The 20,960-nt window shown below is 47.4% G+C and overlaps 9 protein-coding genes across 9 annotated transcripts; 6 read left to right on the plus strand and 3 right to left on the minus strand.

Annotated features, from left to right (window-relative positions):
* Nucleotides 1-2,534: 2,534 nt before the first annotated feature.
* Nucleotides 2,535-3,025, minus strand: N7484_003508 (uncharacterized protein; the record flags this gene model as incomplete). The annotated part of the gene is made up of 4 exons (XM_057113928.1): nucleotides 2,535-2,590; nucleotides 2,635-2,823; nucleotides 2,888-2,914; nucleotides 2,995-3,025. 4 exons carry the CDS (start codon nucleotides 3,023-3,025, stop codon nucleotides 2,535-2,537), a joined length of 303 nt encoding a protein of 100 aa, XP_056974068.1.
* Nucleotides 3,026-4,414: 1,389 nt separating this feature from the next.
* On the plus strand, nucleotides 4,415-6,581 carry N7484_003509 (uncharacterized protein; the record flags this gene model as incomplete). Its single annotated transcript, XM_057113929.1, has 3 exons — nucleotides 4,415-4,872; nucleotides 4,934-5,425; nucleotides 5,477-6,581. The coding sequence occupies 3 exons, from the start codon at nucleotides 4,415-4,417 to the stop codon at nucleotides 6,579-6,581; spliced, it is 2,055 nt and encodes a 684-aa protein (XP_056974069.1).
* Nucleotides 6,582-7,788: 1,207 nt separating this feature from the next.
* N7484_003510 (uncharacterized protein) lies at nucleotides 7,789-8,300 on the minus strand (the record flags this gene model as incomplete). Its single annotated transcript, XM_057113930.1, has 2 exons — nucleotides 7,789-8,079; nucleotides 8,253-8,300. 2 exons carry the CDS (start codon nucleotides 8,298-8,300, stop codon nucleotides 7,789-7,791), a joined length of 339 nt encoding a protein of 112 aa, XP_056974070.1.
* Nucleotides 8,301-10,027: 1,727 nt separating this feature from the next.
* On the plus strand, nucleotides 10,028-10,816 carry N7484_003511 (SDR family NAD(P)-dependent oxidoreductase; the record flags this gene model as incomplete). The annotated part of the gene is made up of 1 exon (XM_057113931.1): nucleotides 10,028-10,816. The coding sequence occupies one exon, from the start codon at nucleotides 10,028-10,030 to the stop codon at nucleotides 10,814-10,816; it is 789 nt and encodes a 262-aa protein (XP_056974071.1).
* A 211-nt stretch (nucleotides 10,817-11,027) lies between these two features.
* On the minus strand, nucleotides 11,028-12,581 carry dmaW (tryptophan dimethylallyltransferase fgaPT2; the record flags this gene model as incomplete). The annotated part of the gene is made up of 3 exons (XM_057113932.1): nucleotides 11,028-11,164; nucleotides 11,209-11,330; nucleotides 11,404-12,581. 3 exons carry the CDS (start codon nucleotides 12,579-12,581, stop codon nucleotides 11,028-11,030), a joined length of 1,437 nt encoding a protein of 478 aa, XP_056974072.1.
* Nucleotides 12,582-13,483: 902 nt separating this feature from the next.
* On the plus strand, nucleotides 13,484-14,733 carry N7484_003513 (NAD(+) diphosphatase; the record flags this gene model as incomplete). Its single annotated transcript, XM_057113933.1, has 3 exons — nucleotides 13,484-13,511; nucleotides 13,559-14,002; nucleotides 14,054-14,733. The coding sequence occupies 3 exons, from the start codon at nucleotides 13,484-13,486 to the stop codon at nucleotides 14,731-14,733; spliced, it is 1,152 nt and encodes a 383-aa protein (XP_056974073.1).
* A 276-nt stretch (nucleotides 14,734-15,009) lies between these two features.
* On the plus strand, nucleotides 15,010-16,525 carry N7484_003514 (FAD-binding oxidoreductase; the record flags this gene model as incomplete). The annotated part of the gene is made up of 2 exons (XM_057113934.1): nucleotides 15,010-15,271; nucleotides 15,324-16,525. 2 exons carry the CDS (start codon nucleotides 15,010-15,012, stop codon nucleotides 16,523-16,525), a joined length of 1,464 nt encoding a protein of 487 aa, XP_056974074.1.
* A 1,010-nt stretch (nucleotides 16,526-17,535) lies between these two features.
* Nucleotides 17,536-19,144, plus strand: fgaCat (catalase easC; the record flags this gene model as incomplete). The annotated part of the gene is made up of 2 exons (XM_057113935.1): nucleotides 17,536-17,763; nucleotides 17,810-19,144. The coding sequence occupies 2 exons, from the start codon at nucleotides 17,536-17,538 to the stop codon at nucleotides 19,142-19,144; spliced, it is 1,563 nt and encodes a 520-aa protein (XP_056974075.1).
* Nucleotides 19,145-19,722: 578 nt separating this feature from the next.
* On the plus strand, nucleotides 19,723-20,832 carry fgaOx3 (chanoclavine-I aldehyde reductase easA; the record flags this gene model as incomplete). The annotated part of the gene is made up of 1 exon (XM_057113936.1): nucleotides 19,723-20,832. One exon carries the CDS (start codon nucleotides 19,723-19,725, stop codon nucleotides 20,830-20,832), a length of 1,110 nt encoding a protein of 369 aa, XP_056974076.1.
* Between the last annotated feature and the right edge of the window lie 128 nt (nucleotides 20,833-20,960).

The following is a 20,960-nucleotide window of genomic DNA, read 5'->3' on the forward strand; positions in this document are numbered from 1 at the left end:
CGGCAATTACTCAATAATATTAGTCTCAGTAGTAATTCCCTCCCACTCCTCACAAATCTTCAACCTAGCCAAACAGTCCTCCCTCAAAACCTCAAATGCATCCCGACCAATAGGCAATACCAACGGCAACTCCATCCCAGCACACCTCCCCTCCCCCTAACAGCCTCAACAACTAGCTCACACGCCCTCTTTGGATCGCCCGCCTGCGTCCCGTGCGACGCATTACAGATATCCCCAATAAGTCCTTCCAATTCCGTATAGTCAGGTAACTGATGCGGCATACTGTATTTGAGATTCTCCGGCGAGAAGATCTCTGTCCGGAAATGTCCAAATATCAACGTAGAGGTTCGGATTCCAAATGGTGCAATTTCACCCGCCATCTTTTTGACTATGCCTTCTAATAGTCCCTTCGAGCCCGTATAGCTTGATGCACCAGGTACGGCCGTGTAGAGCGAGGCTGAGCCCACGAAGAGGAGCGTGCCTGTTTTGCGGGCGCGCATCAGAGGAAGAAAGGCACGGGATAGACTTAAAGGCCCGAAGACGTTTGTGCGGAGGATATTTGTCAAGTGTTGTGTGCTGTCAGATATCAGTATTCATTGGGTGACGAGAGGATTTCAACAGTTGGAAAGCATGTGCTTGCGTACTCATATTGTTCTGTGATTCCGACATCCATGTAGCCTGCATTATTGACAAGTACGTCTATATGCCCGTATATCTGCCATGCCTCGGTTGCTATTTCGGCGAGCCTGTGTTCGGAGGAGTTGATGTCGAGTTCGAGGACTGAGGCGCCTGCTTGCTGGAGTGCAGAGAGACGGTTTACTCCGCTAATGCCTTTGCTTGCTCGGGCGGTAGCTATGACTTTGTCACCCTGTTTTTTGTTAGTTAGCTATCTAGGGATAGACCATTGGAGTGTGAGTATAAATACTTTCGCTAGAATAGCTCGCACCAGGCTCTCGCCAAGGCCTGAGGAGCAGCCGGTGACGAACCAGACGAGCTGGCCGGTCATGCTTGGTAAATGGGTAGATGCACGCAGATCTTGTCGATCTGATGTCGGTGTTGGTGCTCACGGGCGGTTACGTTGGATTGGAATGAAGCTGTAGGATCTGGGCCAGCTTGGTAATATTGAAGAAAAACTAGTGGGAGAATACTTATCCCATGTTTGCTGCTATTGAAAGTGTCATTAATGGCCGCGACCCACACTTGAAGCTCAGCCTCGACCCATACCTCGATCTTGTATGGGAAGCTGTCATTGGGGAATCGATACCCCACAGTGGACTCTTGGCTGTTTGAGATCACATGACCGAGGGCGTACTCTATAACCAACTCCATTAATTCAATTCTATGCTTTCGGCTCATACGGGACATATCCGGCCTGCTTTCTTATTCTTACCTGTGATTGGTATACTACCAGTTTCTCTGAGAGTAAATTTAATCTCTACTAGCCAATCTAAGGCTTACGCTAATCAATTTTGAAATATGAACGACGAGTATCAAATGACCGACGGTCCTTTCTATGGGGTAATCAGCTAGCAACATGCGAATGTGACCAAAATAAACATAAGGATCGGAGTGAAAGAAAGAAAAATGGATATAAAAATCTGCAACAGCCACACCTACCTTCCATCTTAACTCAGTAACTAGTTGATAGAAACTGGCTGATGTCGGTAGAGCCTAACAATGCCACTTGACTTTCGCTACCCTGGCTCCGAATCCGAATGGAACAAGAATGTAGTATGTCTGCCCCAGTATATACCCGAGAGATTCCTGACATTGGACGTTCACAATATAAACTTGTGCACGTTTCCTTCAAGCCTCTCCTTTGGGCTGGTATATCTTCTCAGTGCGTAGCTATGTCGATATCAGCCAAACGTCAGGATTCTTTGCTAAATGGGATCAAAGCCAACCTTTAGTGTACATTCCCTGCGCAAATATCTTTGCAGCCCTGTACAAACTTCTCGATGGCGCCCCTTTCTTGTGAGTTGCTTGAGAGAGCAAAAGGTGATTTCTCATGTTCCTGAAAGGCTGCGTACTGGTCCTTCGCAAGTTCGATAGTATAGTCCACAGCATCTTGTAGACTCAGATCTTGACTGTGAACAGCAAGGGCCACGATATTGTCAATGTATTCGTTACGCTAGCAATGTGAGGCAATTCCTCAGAGAATATCAGGTGTGCGTTGGTAGCAGTACCAACTCGTTGCGGAGAGAAAAGACATCGTTAATGCTGGCATTTAAATTTCCTCAGCAGACCGGTCCCGAAAGTGAGCCCATGAGACTCACAGGTAAAGCATCAGATTTGTGCACTGGACCAAGGAACCTAAATCCTTGTGCTTCGCAATCGTTAAAGGAAGTTCAAAATCATTTGCATATCTGTCGATTCTAGTCTTGCCTGGGCTCCAACCTAGACTGGATACCTACTCTATGAATGCAATGGACAATCGAGCCCCTGATGTCCCTTGACGATATTTACAATACATCTCTTGGCTTGGGATCTCACCTCGCTCATGATATTCCCGCATAGGCAAGAGGCACTTCAGATCACTTACAAGCGCCTTTTGAAATCGTGCCGTAGAGTCTAGGTAGGCAGACGTTGACTATCAATTGTTCCCAAGACAATTTGACAGAGGCTGCGACTTACCTTTGCTAGAGCATTCATTGACCTTTTTTCCCGTACTGTAGAAGCAGTAGATAGTGCTCCATCCAAAATCAGGAGCGGGAAGAGATGCGGGAGAACTTCTCCCCAGACAAGCTTCTACGTAAGCAATCATGTTATCCACATACTTAGTACTTCCAGAGTAGTCGTTCAGAAGCGAGCCTTGATCAAGTTCTATGATTTTGTTAGAAGCATATTAATTTCTAGTGGATATACATTCAAAACAGATGGAACATACCATCGTCATAAGCAATGACCTTCAAACCTGTTAGCTGGATATTATCTATCTCGGCTACTGTAGTATTACCCATGCGATGAACTCAGCTGCTGTCAGTATCCTCTCACTGTCCGCATCTGGATAAAACGCCGCAGCCATGAAGGAATAATTTCCAGCAATAACCTGTCGTGCTAGTTTTTGATCGGTTATAGATCTATGTTCTATAATCAGTATGGTTATAATTGAGAAGATCTGACAGACGCACTGCAAGACCCATTTGTCACAATAGTACTTCGCGGCCTCGTAATTTGGATTCCCCCGGGGAGACCAAGCAGGGAACACCAAAGTAAAATCTAGAATGATATATTCCTAGCCTCTCAATCTTCGGACCAGGCTTTCCCGTGGGGTTTCCATACTTCTTCTGCGAGTAAAAGATAAACGTAACTCTCAGTGTAGACCTCAGGAAGATGGAGCTTAATTTAAGTCTGTGTCAATCTTTAGCAAGGGATGATACTCTTAGGAGTATGCGCTGGTATCTTCCATTATAATTATCTGTGCTTTTGGATTGGCTGCTCGACGCGCTGGTCAAATTTGACTTTCGTGATACATCTCTCTGCAGTAGTGGTTACGAGAATGGGCTTCACCGCTGTTTGAAGTCAGCAGATTGGCGTGTGACAAAAAGCACTCATTCTCAAGCTCGTTGAAACCCCTATTTGGTGTTGTATAGCAAACTTAATTCGGACAAAATCTAGGATAGCTAATGAGATTCTCAGATATCAAAGAACACGAATTTTGGTCAAATGACTTCGCTCAGCGACACAATCTTGAAGGCAATATATGCCTTCAGCATATCAAGTATAGTCAAAGTGAAGAATATTTTAAACGGCAACAATCACGCAAAGCCTTCTGAGGCACCTGGGTTCTTTCCAGCTCGGTGGTGAGGTGCACTGTGCACATGCACGTATGATATTCCCTGAATAGCTTGACAGCAGACACTGTGCGACGGACAGCTGTTCCCCACTACAATAGTTAATAGATATTCTGCAAGTCGTATAGTTGTCCAATTACGCCATAACATTCATGTGGAGACTTGCTTACAAGACACATGCCAAGCAGACATGCCGCAAGTGACAATCTAAAAAGATATTCGGTGCCAGACAGCATAGACAACCAATTTCGGGGGCCTGCCTGTACGCATATTGTACTAATGATCCTCTACTTTCAGGCTGCCGAAAGTCAAAGTATTAAAACCCTTGGAGCTAGCATAGGCTGGGCTGATCGAGTACAAGAGCACAAGACTAAGCTACTAAACCGAAAAATGCGAATAGACTGCGATTGAAGAGCGACAAGGGCACTTCGTTGAGATCCAAGCGTCAAATATGAGAATTCTGGCTGACAGACTAAGCATGTTGATAAGTAGGTTGCCGATGTGGGGATCTACATGTCAAAGCTCCAACCCCGCCCGGTGCAGCGAAATGCTCACTCAGCCCCTTTGCAATATACGGACTTCACGCCCATAAATTGTCGCTCTGCTAGCATTTGACCATAATGTCTGGCCTCGAGGCCCTCGGTGTCGCTGCCAGTATCATACAGGTCGCAGACCTAGGCACAAAGCTATCGGTCCAGCTTTTCTCCCTCTACCGGCGGGTTAAGAGCGCCAACGACTCCATCCAGCTCTTATCTAATGAGGTAGCACTTGTCAGTGCTATTTTGCGTGAGCTAGGTGAAAACTTGAAAGAAGAGGAGTCATCTAAACTCTGTTCAGATGAGGCATTTCGCACTCTAGGCCTGGTTCTAAATCAGTGTCGGGACGTACTTGGACAGATCCAGAAAGTGGTTGATGACAACGACCGGTCTGGAAAGGGTCGCTTTCAGCAGATTACTGGAAAGTTTCGCATAGTAATACTTGAGCCAAGCCTTAATCAGCTTCAACTTAACCTAGAAAGGCTGAAGTCGACGATGCTACTTCTGCTAAATGTGATTACATACGCGGGCCAAATTCGAAGGTATTTATGGCACTATATCTCTTGCTGCCTTCAGCATTGACATGTGTATGGGTTCGATTAGCAACAATGTCCCAACGTTAGTCCAAGAGCAGCGTGACTTCCTACAAAGTCTGCTAGAGGACACACGCAATGACATCCAAAGGCCCCAGCAGTCAGATATGGCCGCGGAATCTTCTCGAGATTTGGCAGAGACAACAAGCAACAGACCAGCTCACACTAAGATTCATGAAACCGCTGGTCAGAAGTCCGATTCAAAAGCCGACTTGTCGACATTGAAGGACAAATCGTCTCAGGGTTCAATTGAATACTCAAGCAGCAGTGAAGCACGAACCGAAGCCCATATAGCCTCCGAAAACAATGAGTCCATTGAGCTTGAGGAATACAATAGACTAATCCAAAGGATGCTAAATGAGATTGAATTGTGCAAAAACAAGCTTGAGAGTAACAGACAGTCACGAATCAAGAGTGGTGTCTTGAATATACACTCCAGAGAAATCATGCAATTCCAAATGGAATACGGACGCTCGATCCGCATTGATCACTCGCTTTTTGAGTATGTGCATGTTATTTCTTCTCCATCATTATATTTTATTAACATTAGTAGCGAGAAACGGCCCGAAAACAAATCCAATGGGGAAAGTACTAGTCCTCCTCTACCCCAAAAAGGTCTACACCAGTCATCGCAATCCACGGAAATGCATGTGGACAGCTGGATTGGCTCGGATGATTCAGAGCTTTCCGAAACCGACATATTCATCCGCAACAGGAAAGACCGTACCTCCTCTCACCGTCGTCCAGAAACCAAAGAGACCAACAACAAAGGCAGAGGCCAAAAGCCACGACAGGTACGGCCGAATGTGTACGATAAATCCATTGCGGGAGAAAAGCGGCCTTCACAGCAGAGCTTCACTAGCGGTGTCTCGCGTGAGACCTTTCTTCACCACCGCGATCGCGAGCCCTTTAGGAGCCGGGGAATGCTCGGAAAGGGTGATTTGCGCAGGGACATGGAGATCTGGCAGCATCGACAGGATATTGAACGTCTAGAGCGTGAGTATGAGAGAAATGAGTTTCACAAAGACAAAGATGTTTGGAGGCATCAACAGGAGATTGAGCGTCTGGAGCGTGAGTACGAGAGAAAGGGTTTCCACAAGGACAAAGATGTTTGGAGGCATCAACAGGAAATTGATCATCTAGAGCGTGAGCTTGCGAAGGCCCATCGGAAGAGCTCCCAACCGCGCTTCCCCACACCTATTGCACCACGAAAGGCGCACCATATAGTGTTAGATAGCTCGGATGAGCAGGAAATGCGGTTTTCAGAGCGTCATACCACCAGCAGAATCTCCCGTGCGGCCTCCCCTTCCCACCACGACTACGAGCTTTCCATGGACCAGCGAATGCTCGAGAGGAGTGACTCTTTCAAGGACCCGGAAGTCTGGAAGCAACAAATGGAGATTGAGCGCTTAGAGCGTGTACTCGCGAGGACTCATCTGCGGAGAGGCCCGCCACGCGAATTCACACCCGTCGAGCCCTTCCTACCCCGTGAGCCTGCCCAGCAGGAGAGCGCGATGCCTCAGCCACGTGGTGACGATGATCAGAAACAAACAATTTCTGAAGAAATCTCGCTGCCAGACAATCTGGAAGACTTGTTGGCACAGTGGACTACCATTGACAGACAAGAAAGTCAGGTTGACCAAGTCCCGAAATCCTAGAATTCCCACCCTGGAGGGGGAAAAGGGCCATTCTACTCCAGTGCGTATTTCGAAGCCTACGCTCATAGCCAAAAACTGTCGGCAATCCCCGACCAGATGGCCGATCACGCCGGCCCACAAGATTCCCACCCAGTTCTCACCCTGTCTATTGCGCACTCACCCTGACCACCCCCGGCCTCGTGACGCTCAAGTGGCTCTCACCCATTCCTCGCCCTGGCGACACCCACGGGACTACTGGCCGCATTGCGGCCACACATAGGTTCATCCCTCGTGCGCTTGTACTATTTAGTTTACTTCAACGTGAAGTCAAGCACATACGACCATAGGGTGTGGAGAACAGGGCTTCCCGTCCGCTCAGCCGTACTTAAGCCACATACATCCGCACGGCCAGTTCTTTACATATCCTTAGCACTCTATAGCGGCGATGAAACTGATACTAGGTGAGTGTGGGTGATATAGGTGAGAACGGGGTGAGATTTCTCACCTAGGCGGGTGATGGGGCCTAGCGTAGGGCTTTCTAGCCTACCCCTTCGTTTTTTTCCAAATAAAAATAATATAAATCAGTAGCCTAGGGCCTCCCAATTGGTCCACTATAATTCTTCCTACCTATACAAGCTATATCAACAGAGAAAGATATGCAGAAAGCCCTCGAGGTTCGTTCGTTTATCCCAAGTTGCCACATCAATCTCCCGACACTATCGTTGAGCCAATCGCTGCGCCATATCACGAACCACTAGATTCAAGATCACTCGCTTCCTACCCTAGTTCGCTCCACATACATGATTCTTCCAGATGCCTATCGGCAGCGGCGTCGGTGCTTTACCAGGATGCACTCTAGCGTGAAAATATAGTGTGTTTTCAACATGCAATCACGTACACGGAACTGCAAATTTCCACCATGCATACGGATCTCCCGTGCAAGAGAAGCACGATACACTGCGTCTAAGGGAATCCGGTCTCCTCTTGGTTTTGCTCAATCCCAAGATTCTCCTTTATCAAAAGCGAATCATCCACTACATGGGACTGAACCTTAATAGGGGTTTGAAATGAAGCTGTTCAACCATATCGTATGGCTTCTGTCTTTATCTCCCTGCACTCATGCTCGTTTCGCACATGGTCATCACAGGGGACATTCTCACCAAGCAGCTATCCCAGAACTATCTCTTCTAGAAACTCATACTGATGGCTTTCTACATCGCCGGGATGATTACAGCTGCAGCGCATCCAGAAGAAGCTCCGTGTCGCGGTCATGGAAATGGGATCTTGCGCAAGAATGATAAGTCAGGATGAGGACATCTTGGAGCAAGATACTTACTCGAAAGCTGGGGTAGAACGGTCCGATAAGGAGGTTGAAAGGCTCAATTGTGTCGTCGCGGAAATGACTGGGAAATTTGGGCAGCAAATTGTTGCTCTTCAGAAAGACCACGAATTGCGTCTGCGTGAGGTCAAAACAAAGCTCGAGGGAGCTGAAGATATGTCGCGCGTCAATCGCAAAAAGCTTGAGGAATTAAGCCAGAAATGTCTTGACTTGGAGGGCGAGCTTGCATCGCGGAATAGCCAGCTCTCAGTAAGAGCAAAAAAACATGACAAGCTTCTCACGGTCCTTGGTCTAGCCGAGTTAGATAATTCATTGTGAGTCTGCAGCGACGTACCTGAGGCCAATTCACTTACCTTTCCGAAAGCCCAGCCAGGTTTGAACAGCTTGCTCTCGGAATACATGCTTTCGCAGAGTCAACAGTCGTGAATGACTCCGAGAATTTTACCCTCGCGGTAAACCAGATAGGTGAGACCTTTTGAGTAATGAAGAGGTGTCATGTTCATATTGGAACAGTACAACCATTTCCAGCGACTTGTCAGCTCGGGTTTCATGGATTGTAAGAAACCAATACCTATTTCATGCAGCACGACATCGAAATATCTTCGTATGGCGGCCATAGAAGCGTTGATTGCGAAGGAGGTCTCAAACAGTGTCTTTCAGGCGACTCCAAGTTATACAAATTGGCTAAACCCCATTGCCCCCTATCCTTATTGACCAGAAATTTCTGAAAAGCAATTCCAACATCTGTTTGAACACATCAACACCCTCGAAAACTTTTCCCGAAATCGTTCTAGGCGATTGCACTCTGTTGACTCGTCCACATCCTCTGTGTTCGTTAGATCTCTTAACGAGGTTGATAAGTCAATAGAGGACCCCAACCGTAACAAAGAAATGAGACCAACGGGCTATATTGGGAAGGAATCCGAGATTGTATGGATGCAAAGTCTGATTATTGAGCAAAACCCGACCATCTGGCTCCAGGTCGTAGACCAATCAGGCGAATAATCAAGCACTTTATGGACCTCTGCCGATACAATGTTCAAGACCTGCACCATACAAAATTAACAAGTTCCAAGGTGTCTATCTTCTCTTAGAAGAGGCTCCGCCAATTATCCGTACGCTTTTCTTATATTGAGCCAAAGGCATCGTCGAAATATTTGACGTTTTCCCACATTTAGCTATTGACCTACCACCCGCTCCCAACAGAAAGCCATAGTGTCATGAATGCTTTATAAAAGCAGTTATGCGCATCGTTTTGTAAATCCACGGATGGCTGACAAGCAGCCATAGTCTGGAATTGTGGGTTATCACTTCAAGTCGTCACCTCTGGGGTATAAAATAAACTCTCGCTAAAAATGGAAGGCGGCTTAGAGCTCATAAGTCTTCTAAGGTTTAGATATGATGTATAGTCTTGTCAGAAATTTGGGGATGTCGTTACAATTTAAACTTATCATCAAGTGTTGACAGGTCAGCCATCATTTATTGGTAGAACCATATATGATCTTTTTACGGCTAGAGGTGCTTCACAAATATATATATAATGGTCAGCAGTGGTACGTAAGTAAAATTTCACTAGGATGGAGGTTACATAGTCAACCATAGGTAACAGGGTCTGTATCCATCGTGCCGTCGATATTGGTCACTGTGATACACAAAAACGAAGAATGAGCTTCAAAAAATAATACAGTAACGTTCATGAAATAAAGTACCGTAATTTTGAAACACTCGTCAGGAAAAGTATCCACACACTATGTAAACATTCTAGCTCAGAGGGGTAATGTGGAGCCTGAATTTATTCATACGTATCGCTCAGGGCAGAGAGCTGCCGATCCCTGAAATCGACATTATGCAGGCCGAAGTTTACGTCAAGTTCTGCGCCTCCACCATTGTTGATCGCTCGGTTCATGTCGGTCTGCTGTACGAACGGTCCCACGCGAGGATCGAGGAGCTCAGATCCAGTAAGCTGGCCAGAAAATTTATGGGTCGAAATAAATCCCAGAAAGTGCAATAAATATGTAGAGAGGTACAAGTAGTTCCAACTTTTGGCAAAGCAGCATCCTGGATTCTGTCAAGCAACAACTACCTATTCAAAATTTTATTCCGCGATTCTATATCCATTTCCAACATCATGGCCTTCGAAAATTTCTCCGGTCCCTACATCACTGGCAAGGTCGCTCTGGTGACTGGTGCGGGTCAGGGTATTGGAAAGGCAACGGCCTTGCTCCTTGCTCAAGCTGGAGCCAAGTTGGTTATTGCAGAGATTAACCCAGAGACTGGCGAGCAGACTGCGCGGGAGATTCGTGATGAGCTCAAGGGAGAAGCCATCTTCGTCAAGACAGATGTCAGCCAGTCAACATCTCTCCAGTCTGCCGTACAGACAGCCGTGACAATATTTGGACGTCTGGATGTTGCTGTCAACAATGCAGGTCTCCTGCCAGATTCAGCACCTATTGCGGAGATGGATGAAGCCTACTGGCAACGGCTGATTTCTACCAACCTATGTGGTGTTGCCTGGTCGCTGAAGTGGGAGGTGCGTCAGATGATCGAGCAAGGAGCTGGTGGCTCTATCATCAACCTTTCATCCGCCACTATCTCCAAGCCCCAGGAGGATATGTCTGCGCATATCGCCGCCAAACATGGTATTGTGGGCCTTACTCACACAGCCGCTCGCGAAAATGGCAAGCACAATATTCGTGTCAACGCCTTAGCCGCCGGGCCGACTGCCACCGACTTGACTGTTGCGACTTTGAAGGCCATGGGGACCACCGAAGAGGCCGAGGCTAAGAAGGTCAGCTTCCTTGGCCGTCTCGCCCAGCCCGTGGAGATTGCGCACGCTGTTTTGTGGCTGGCTTCAGACTCTTCCTCTTATGTCACTGGAGCTACTGTTCCTGTAGACTCGGGTATGATGTTGTTCTGAATGTGTTCATTCTCATAGTTACAGAGAAGGAGATCGATGTGATTACATTGATGTAGTGACATAACATAGATAAGAAGGAAGAAGAAAAGGGGTCCAAACCAATCTTCTTCACGTCATTTTTGTATGCAATATGCAATTTATGTGGTTCTCTTTGAAAGCATTCTATCTCACGTTTACCAACACCGGCTGAGATTCTTCCACTCGGATTTGATTAGCAATATACCCCGGGAGCCACGAATTCGCTGTAGCCCATAGCTCCTTTTGAGTGAGTCGAGAGACTTGGAAGAATTTGTTCGGGAATGTCGTCGCTCTGGGCTTTTCCTTGATCGGTGAAGCTTGCTAGAGGAACTTTTGAGTAATAGAAGTAGTATTTCGAGAGATGATGTACTTACAAATTGACCAATTGCCCGTCTCAAGAGATTGGAGATAGACGCTCAAGTAAGGCTTTTCTTTGCGGTAGGAGAACGATATGTAGGCGTGTATGTAGTTCATAGAGTTGTGGTCGGCATGTGGGCTGTTTGAGAAAACACGAAGTGATCAATGACCTTGGCACTCTGAAGGTTGGGTGTTCGTCTCAGATAACTTACTAGTATGAGCAAACCTCTTCTCTGTATGACTGGGCCATCTGGTTCCAGCCCTTGTTGGCAAAGAAGGTGCAGAGTGCACTCATCACGGCCATATCATTCATGCCAAAGGTGGTCAAATATACCTGGGGTTCTGGAATCGGGTCATTGTGGTGAAGAGTATAGTTCACCATCAACGGCAGCTGCTCGTTTACCTCAGCTCCTAATGGCAAGAACCCAGCAGGGTAAGGAATATGGCCAGTTGGCAACTGGATGAGATCCCAAAGCTCACGTAGCAGCTCTAGCCCTGCTAGAGAAGAGGAATCTTGACGACGTCCTCCAAGAGTCCAGAGATCCAGCACAGCATCAAACGATACCACTTGCTCGAGCAAATAAATCTTAATGCGAGATTTTGTTGGCTTTGCCAGGTCGCATGATATCAAACGTGGTGACGCTGTACTTTCCAATCCTCGTGACTGAATATATTCCTCAAGCACAGATAATGGACGCCCGATAGATGGATAGGATGCTGCTAACTCGCGAACAGAGTCAAAGATCAGATCGTGAATTGATTTTCCTGTAGCGAGTGACTTCAAACTTGGATAAATATAGGTCTTGGGAACAAAGGTGCCGTCTGGCTTGAGGTCCAATGCCAGCTTATTCTGTGTTCGGATCGGGTCTCCTGCCAGCCTTTCCTTGAGCATCTGCGACTCTTCATCATTTACAGTCAACCGCTCCTTCAAATGCTTTAACCATTGGAGGTCAATATTCTGAAGGCGCAGCAATTGCGAAAGAGCATCCCAGATAGCATGTGTGTTAAATGGGTCTTGCGAGGTTCCGGTGAGATTGTTGATGGGCTCGTAGGTGAATCTCACAATGGAGTCAGAACAGTTGAGACTCAACTCAAAAGGTGTTCCATATCTTGTGAGGATGCTCATCCATCGGTCCCGATCATTGTCGAGTGGATAAACACCAAGAAATGGCACGATTGATTTCTTGTATAGACCCAAGAATTTGTATTGGGTGTGAAGGTCGTAAAGGCCGGAAAGCTTCAGCATCTGCGCAAACATTGGGGCCGTGCTATGCCACCACAGCTTCTGGTCTTCGTTTGGGAAATCAAAAATGGCACTGAGAATCCGATAGACTTCGGCATCGGAGGCATTCGATACCGTAGGGGTTTGTGTCTCGAGGAAAGGCTTCATAGTGCTGGAGGTTCGGCTGAAGTTCTTTTTAGCAATAAGTCGATTTATTTAAGCTCGGTTTATATTCTGACTTACCAGGGTGAAGTGTGAAAATATAAAGCGTCTAGTGCGACAGCTTGGAAAGATTGATGGTTCAAACTGTGATCTCCGAATCAAGACTGCTTCAGTAATAAATTACATGCGATAATACACTTGTTTTGGCTTTACGAAGACCAGGAAATTTACGATTTGAGCATCGAATGCTTCTACGGTCAGACCCGCTTTTAATTGGCCCTGAATCGAACTTATGGGTGGGGAATCGCATATTCCACGAACTCCCCGATGACATCTTATAGAACAATCCCAACATGATTTCAAGAGAAGGATCGGCAAGTTTTCAGCTGTGGAAACTACCATAGCCCCACTTTCACATCTTCCACTTTTGGAGGTTGCAAATTCTGGGTTGAGACTCCCATCAATGAGGTACATGCATTGACAAAATACACACAGTACATGACGTATTCTATACCCACTGCAGACCCTCCCACCTTTCCATACCAGGTTCTCGCTACTGAGTTTCCAGTCTTATTCAGCGTTCTCCACCTTTTCTCCTTTCTTCCTCCACCCCTTTCTTTGTGAATACAGTTGAATGGATGTACGTGTACACTTACGAGCTGACCGTGCGTATTGCACTCGCAGTATTTTTAAAATCGCGTCCAAATACGATACGATAGTATTTCAAAATTGGAAGGAAAGGCGGTTCGTGGTAATGTATACAGGCATCGGGAGACCAGGAAGAATAGTTTAATCAAGTATAATCTCGGTCCATATTTCTGTGCTCTGTTTTGTTTTTGCAAACTCAACTTAGCCATCCATCTTTCTGCAGTTCTCTCTGAGGAGAGATCAATCACAGACCCCCGACTATGGAGACAGTGAACTATTTCTCCCGTAGTCAACACCCATCACTTGCTACCTCCGAATAGAGCTGACTTCAACAGGATCACCTCTTAATCGGCTTTCATTTCTACGAGATGATCCCTCGTTCATTTCTGCAGCTTTGACACACCCGTCTAGCCAATTCGTGCTTCTTCTGAATCTGGCACCTCTAGTGAAGATACCCTCCAAGTTGCACTACGCAAGTTATCAGGACATAAAAAGTCTTATTCCCAGCACTGATTTCTCCATGTGCGAGAAAGACGCGATCAAATGCTTTGACTCCAGCAATGTGCCTCCACTTTTGATCTTTCTAGGTATAGATGAGAGTCGCTCGGATGGGTTTTTCTGGGGCAAGTACCAGGGAACCCCGGTCTTTGCGCTTGATTTGACACCAGTAGAAGGCAAAGAGCTACAGAGTGTGCGGAAGAAGACTATTGAGGCTTTCGAGAGCCAGGGATTAAGCTTTCTCCAAGGGAAGATCATCATGTCTTTCACACCAGATGAAGGTACGTTTTCTGGAAAACTTCGTATGTTTTGAAGGCTGAGTTTTTTTGAAGCTGCAATATACGCTCAGGCTCGTACTCTGGTAGACTGGAACACTAGAAATGCTTTCTGTGGCAGCTGTGGAAGCCAAACTATGTCTGTCCATGCAGGAGCAAAGCGAGTCTGTCCTGAAATTGACAGAGGTATATCCGGCTTTGTTGAACGCCTGGGATGTGCTACGCGTACGACAATCTCCAATTTATCATTTCCTCGCACCGACCCAACCATTATTGCGGCGGTCCTGTCCGCCGACTTCAAGCGAATCCTGATGGGCAGGTCTAAAAGATTACCGCCCAAATGGTATTCACCACTCGCAGGATTCGTTGAGCCAGCCGAATCAGTGGAGGACGCAGTTCGCAGAGAGATATGGGAGGAGGCGGGAGTCGTCATTTCGCAAGTTGTAATTCATTCCAGTCAACCATGGCCATACCCTGCTAGCCTGATGATCGGCGCTATTGGGTACGCGCGAGACAAAGAGTCAGAGACTATTTCTCTTGACCATGATCCTGAGCTTGAAGATGCTCGGTGGTTTGATATTGTTGAGGTTGAGGAAGGTCTTCAGATTGGGATAAGTGACCTGGGTGAACAGCCCGGCCCTGACTACAAGGGAGGGCTGATACTGCCTCCTCCAAGCACAATTGTTTACCATTTGCTCCTAGCGACCGTCAAACATGCGCGAGATTTATCTAGCTGAGAAGCATTTTATTGCTTCATTTTTACGGCTGAGTTACCATGGTAGCTTCCAATCTGAAACGCCGTACTGTACGAAGATAAAGTTATAATAGTTGCGTAACAGAAATTCCAATAGGGAAATCTTCTTTTTGACCATGTATTGTCTTAGTGACCTTTCATCCCAATTCCCAATACATCTTTTCAACCTGGAGTATTTTATGAGTTCTCGCATAAGCCACCACTTTCTCCTACCTGTTCTCAGTACCCGTCACCAACAACATCTTCGAACAATTACACTATGCAAATTCCGAGTCAACAAGCGGAGGGAACACTGAGATCATCTCTCAGGGGTGTTCTCCCAGTTTCAACTCGAATCATCTTCAATGATGATCATGACTTTCATGAGAGTGTTCGTCCGCGGAATCTTAACTATCCTTATCGGCCATTTGCAGTTATCTACCCCGAAGAAGCCGAGGGCGTATCTGCGATTGTGAGATGGGCCTCTAAACACGGAGTCGCTCTACAGGCCAGGAGTGGCGGCCATGACTATATAAACAAAGGTATACCACCTCGACCATTTCTGGGTGCTTGTAGTAACAACATTACGCATAGGGATCGGGGCTGCGGATGGTGCGATCGTGGTAGATATGACAGCATTTCAACAGCTATCCGTTGATGAGGCCGGAATAGCGACAGTCGGACCAGGACTACAACTTCGTGTCCTGGTGCAGGGTCTTCACGATAATGGAAGACGATGTCTGCCTCATGGTTCTTGTCCCAGTGTAGGGGTTGGTGGTCATGCCACCGTTGGCGGACTGGGTGCTCTGGGACGTGTCCACGGAGTCATGCTCGATGCCATGGTCCAAGCACAGGTTGTTCTCGCTAGCGGTGAAATCGTTTCTGCGTCCCAAAATGCTCATTTGGACCTGTTCTGGGCCGTACGGGGTGCTGCAGCGAGTTTTGGTATCGTCACTGAATTCAGGTTCCAGACAATACCTGAGCCACAGTCAATCCTTCCGTTCTCTTACATGACCAAATCTGGGAATACATATCAGCTCGAAACTTTCAAAGCATTTCATAGCTTCATTCAGGATCCACATCTCCACCCGAAACTCAGCATCCGTGCAATGATCGCCAAGAGCAACTTGATGATCGGAGGAATCTTCATGGGTCCAGAAGCTGAGTTTTCAGCTCTTCAAATCCAGGACTGGATCCCGAACCTTGATTCTCACACTGTGGGTCCATCAAAGACGTGGATAGAATACATGTCGGAGGTATTCGACTCCTTTGGCGAGGGTGGATTCAATGACCAGCCCTCCTATTTTCACTCCGAAGATGTCGTCATTCCATACTGCAAGATTCCGTCAGCGGTTGACCTGAATGCTCTTTTCGATCACCTCTCGACTGCCGATGCTGGAACGGATCGGTGGATGGCCCTCGTTGATGTGCAAGGTGGAGTCGCCAACTCTGTGCCTGTAGGTGCGACAGCGTACCCACATCGGGACACCTTGTACTTTTTCTCAACATTCATTCAAACTCCTTCCCCAACACCCAAGGCTGCCTATGAGTTCAGCCGGAACGCCACTCGGCTCTTACAAGGGGGAGATGGGGGGCCAGACAAGTATCTCTCATACGCGGGCACTCCTGTATTTGGAATTCACCCTCGACAATATTACGGGGAGGAAAACCACGCAAGGTTACAGCTGATAAAAACATCAGTCGATCCCCTGGATGTCTTTTCGACACCTACTGGCATCAAACCTTTGAATGCGTTGAATAATTTGCGTATTGAGTTAGAGCTTTCCGCTTCCTAATTTCGTTCATTTCTGTCTGTCCACGATCGTATACAAATTGCATACATCTGTCTCAAACCCCCTATAAGCTTCGAGAGCATATACCTAAGAACCATGTTTGGTCTCAATGATACCGGGGATCTGGTGTTCATCGAGGGCAGATTACCACTGATGAGAAAATACACAAAGCGGTTGTGAAACGAGCACCCTTTTGATGTGACAAGTGGTACTGTACGTACACTCCACATTAGTCTATCTTACAGTATCCACTCTTCCCGCGCGGTTCCAAGACAGCAGTGTTTTACATACTTTTGTGGCTTGCCAGCTGAGAACGTGTTTTCCCGATCGACATGGCGATCCCGCTCGATCCAATTCGACAATCGGGAAACGATCGGGTTTGGTCCCCTGAAACTAGCGCGTCCAGTTGAAATGCAACAATATCCGCTTTGTCGGAGTTCGATCATTCTCCGATCGGGCGGACAATGTAGCCTGTTACCCGAGTGGACCTATGCGGGACGCTTGGCACCAACCACATGAGCGATATCATAGAAAAATAGCCTTGTTAAGTACTGCACCTCCGGTAACGATGACCCACACCCTTGATGCCATAGAAAAGGCTCAACGCGCCAGCAAATTCGAGGGGGGAGATTCGTGGCATTCCGTGATCCGGTAGATAGCCATATTGACGAAGTGGAGCAATACGAAAATCTGTTCTATCATATGGAGTGGCAGTACCGAGTATGTGTGGAGAGCATGACCATGGACGTTCGCGTTATGTTATTTTACCTAGAGATTATGAAGCCTGAGCTTTGTTGGAGGACGTTCCAAAGTCCAGACAAACGCACGGTTACACAGCAAATTGCGTAAAAGATCGAAGTGAGTAGTAATCAGGCATTACGTACTGGTGGGAGTGGGCAGGATTAGATTTGGCGGTGTGAATACGCACTATTGGAGCTCGTCATGTATGTCCCTCTTTACTATCCTTCGACTTCCCACATTGAAACAGTATCCCTCAAAATCCGATCGCCAGAATGCCTGGAAATGACTTCAATAAACCCCAAGTGGAGTCAGCAAAGGCACCTACCTACACAGCTGCGAATGGATGTCCTATGAGACCGCCTCAAAGCAATGCCGCCATCGGACAGGATGTTTTGATGACAGATCGCCATATGATTGAGATGTTGTCACATTTCAACAGAGAGAAAATTCCGGAGCGCATCGTCCATGCTAACGGGGCCGGTGCATACGGAGAATTCGAGGTAGGTGCCACGGTCAGCATACCATACTATAGCATTATCTAACGAGGAATGTCGTCTGGTGGTTCAGGTAACTGAAGATGTTTCCGACATTTGCAATATCGATATGCTCCTCGGCGTTGGCAAGAAAACACCCTGTGTGACCCGTTTTTCCACGACCGCTCTTGAAAAGGGATCGGCAGATATGGTGAGGGATTTCAAAGGCATGGCTACCAAATTTTATACGGAACAGGGAAACTGGGACTGGGTGTGCCTGAATTTCCCTCTATTCTTCATCCGAGATCCTATCAAGTTCCCTAGCTTGATGCATGCTCAGAGACGAGACCCGCGAACAAATCGAATGAATCCGGACATGTTCTGGGACTGGGTGACTTGTAATCATGAGTCTCTTCACATGATCCTCGTCCAATTTAGTGATTTTGGGACCATGTTCAATTGGCGAGGCATGAGTGGATATGTAAACCACGCATACAAGTGGGTCATGCCAGATGGAAGCTTCAAATACGTTCACATGTTCCTTTCATCCGACACAGGCCCAACCTTTTTCGAAGGAAATAGAGCTCCTAATCCACGCGACCTTGACCCGGACGCCGCGACACAAGATCTCTACGAGGCAATCGAGCGAGGCGAAAACCCAAGCTGGACGGCCAATATTCAGGTCATCGATCCCAAGGACGCCGCGGACGTTGGGTTCAACATTCTTGATCCGACAAAGCATTGGAACTTGGGAACATATCCAAAAGATCTCCCTACCATCCCTGCAAAGCCGTTTGGAAAGCTTACTCTGTTCCGAAACCCTGACAACTATTTTGCCGAGATTGAGCAACTAGCATTCTCTCCATCAAACCTCGTTCCCGGAGTCGAACCTTCGGAAGACCCACTTCTGCAGGCTCGGATGTTCGCCTATCCGGATGCTCAGCGCTATCGACTAGGCGTGAATCATCAAAACATTCCAGTCAATCGATCCCATAACACTCATAACCCTCTGTTGCGAGACGGGGCGGGGACATTTGACAAAAACCATGGTTCGCTACCCGGATATATGACAGGCGAGCCGTCTATGGCTTTCCAAGAGTCGTCAGAGCCAGATCCCAAATATAATCAATGGCTTGGAAAGATTTCATCGCGGGAATGGGCCCAGACAAATGATGATGACTACAAGTTCCCCCGGGAATTTTTCAACATCATTCCCGAGCTCCGTGGTCAGGAGTTCCAGGATCGATTGGTAGAGAGTCTGGGAGTCTCAGTCTCGCAAACTAAGAAGGAGATCCGTGAACGAGTATATGCTACCTTCCACTTAGTGCTTCCAGAGCTTGGAGATCGTGTTCGGGAGGCAACTGAGAGAATTTTGGCTGAGAAAGGATCTCCTGTACAAAAACTATAGACTAGTATTAGTTACAGAAATTTACACTCCTACACCTCTCTCATCAGGCCCCTATTAGTGGGATCTCGTCCTGGACGTACGCGGATTGGGCTTTGCTGTGGGGTTTGTTTGCATTGCTGGATCGACCCGTGTACCTAGAGTGCACTGCCATCGAGCGTTCCCCTCTTCACTAGTTATCAAGGGCATTGACTGTCTTCACTAGCCCTACGAATATATAGGCTTTGTAACGAATGATTTTGTTTTAGTTTTAATTCATTTGAGGAGTGGTGGGAAGTACAGGAGGAGACTGAGATGATGACAGCGAGTCTATCTTGCAGAATAACTCCAATAGAATCGGGAGATCTAGAAAATAAACGACTGGTTTGAAGGATCACGTATCTGATACGAGTACTGCTAGAAAGGAAAAGGCCCGGCCTATCTTCCGATCTACCTGTCACTTTCACTTCACCTTCCTTTCCTAATTTCCCTTGCTTCGTTATTCTTGTGCACTCTGTCTTGGTATAACTCAGCTCGAAAGAAATATTCTTGCCGAGATTACGCTGAAAACCATCTGATCGAAAATTCGTCATTCCAGAAAGATGCAAAACTCTAAGCTCTTTACGCCTCTTACAATTGGCACCAATCACCTCCAACATCGCATGGCTATGGCTCCGACGACGAGATTCCGTGCTAATGCAGCTGGCGTCCCGCTGCCATTTGTTAAGGACTACTATGAGCAGCGAGCTTCTGTTCCAGGAACTCTGATCATAACCGAGGCAACTGATATCTCCCCCGAGGCAGGCGGCTTTGCCAATATCCCGGGCATTTGGACAGATGCCCAGATGCAAGCGTGGCGAGAAATTGTGGAGCGGATCCACTCACGCGACTCGATCGCATTTTTGCAAATTTGGGCGACCGGTCGCGGTGCGGAGCCTGAGATCCTGGCCGCCAATGATCGTGAATATGTCTCCTGCAGTGAGATTCCGCTAGAGGGGGGCCCGAAGCCACGGGCCCTTACTGAGACCGAGACAAAATGGTATATCCAGGAGTACGCGAACGCGGCCCGGCGTGCCATCGAAGTTGGTTTCGATGGTGTGGAAATCCACGGAGCCAATGGGTACCTGATCGACCAGTTTTTGCAGGAGTCGAGCAACCAGCGCAAAGACCAATGGGGAGGTACTATAGAAAATCGCGCCCGCTTTGCCCTCGAAGTCACGAAAGCAGTGGTGCAAGCTGTCGGGGCTAACCGCGTGGGTGTCAAGCTGTCGCCTTGGAGTCAGTATCAGGGAATGGGCACCATGTCGGGCCTGGTGGACCAGTTCCATTACCTGATTCGGCGATTGCGGGATCTGGACATTGCCTATCTCCACCTTGCTAACTCGCGGTGGCTGGACGAGGACACCACTCACCCTGACCCACACCATGAGGCGTTCATGCATGCATGGGGATCTGACAAACCCATCTTGCTGGCAGGTGGATACAATGCTGATTCTGCCAAGTATCTGGTGGATGTTGTTTACGGATCCTATGACAATGTGGCTGTTGCCTTCGGCCGCTTTTTCATTTCCACTCCTGATCTGCCGTTCCGTGTAAAGAAAGGCATTGAACTTGCTCCATACGACCGCGCTGCGTTTTACACGTCGTTGTCAAAGGAAGGTTATTTGGATTACCCGTTCAGTTCAGAATTCATCGCTGCTCGTCAAGCTTAGAGCGATCATTACCGCTGTGTATCATGACATGTATTTTACATAACCAAATACAATTACGGATACGTGTACATTGCGACTTGTATTGTATCTGTTTGAAAGTTGGGCCATTACGGAGACTTTGGTGTCCC

The sequence above is a fragment of the Penicillium longicatenatum genome, assembly GCF_028827895.1.
Source record: "Penicillium longicatenatum strain IBT 33135 chromosome Unknown contig_2_segment0_segment0, whole genome shotgun sequence".
Taxonomy (NCBI): Eukaryota; Fungi; Ascomycota; class Eurotiomycetes; order Eurotiales; family Aspergillaceae; genus Penicillium; species Penicillium longicatenatum.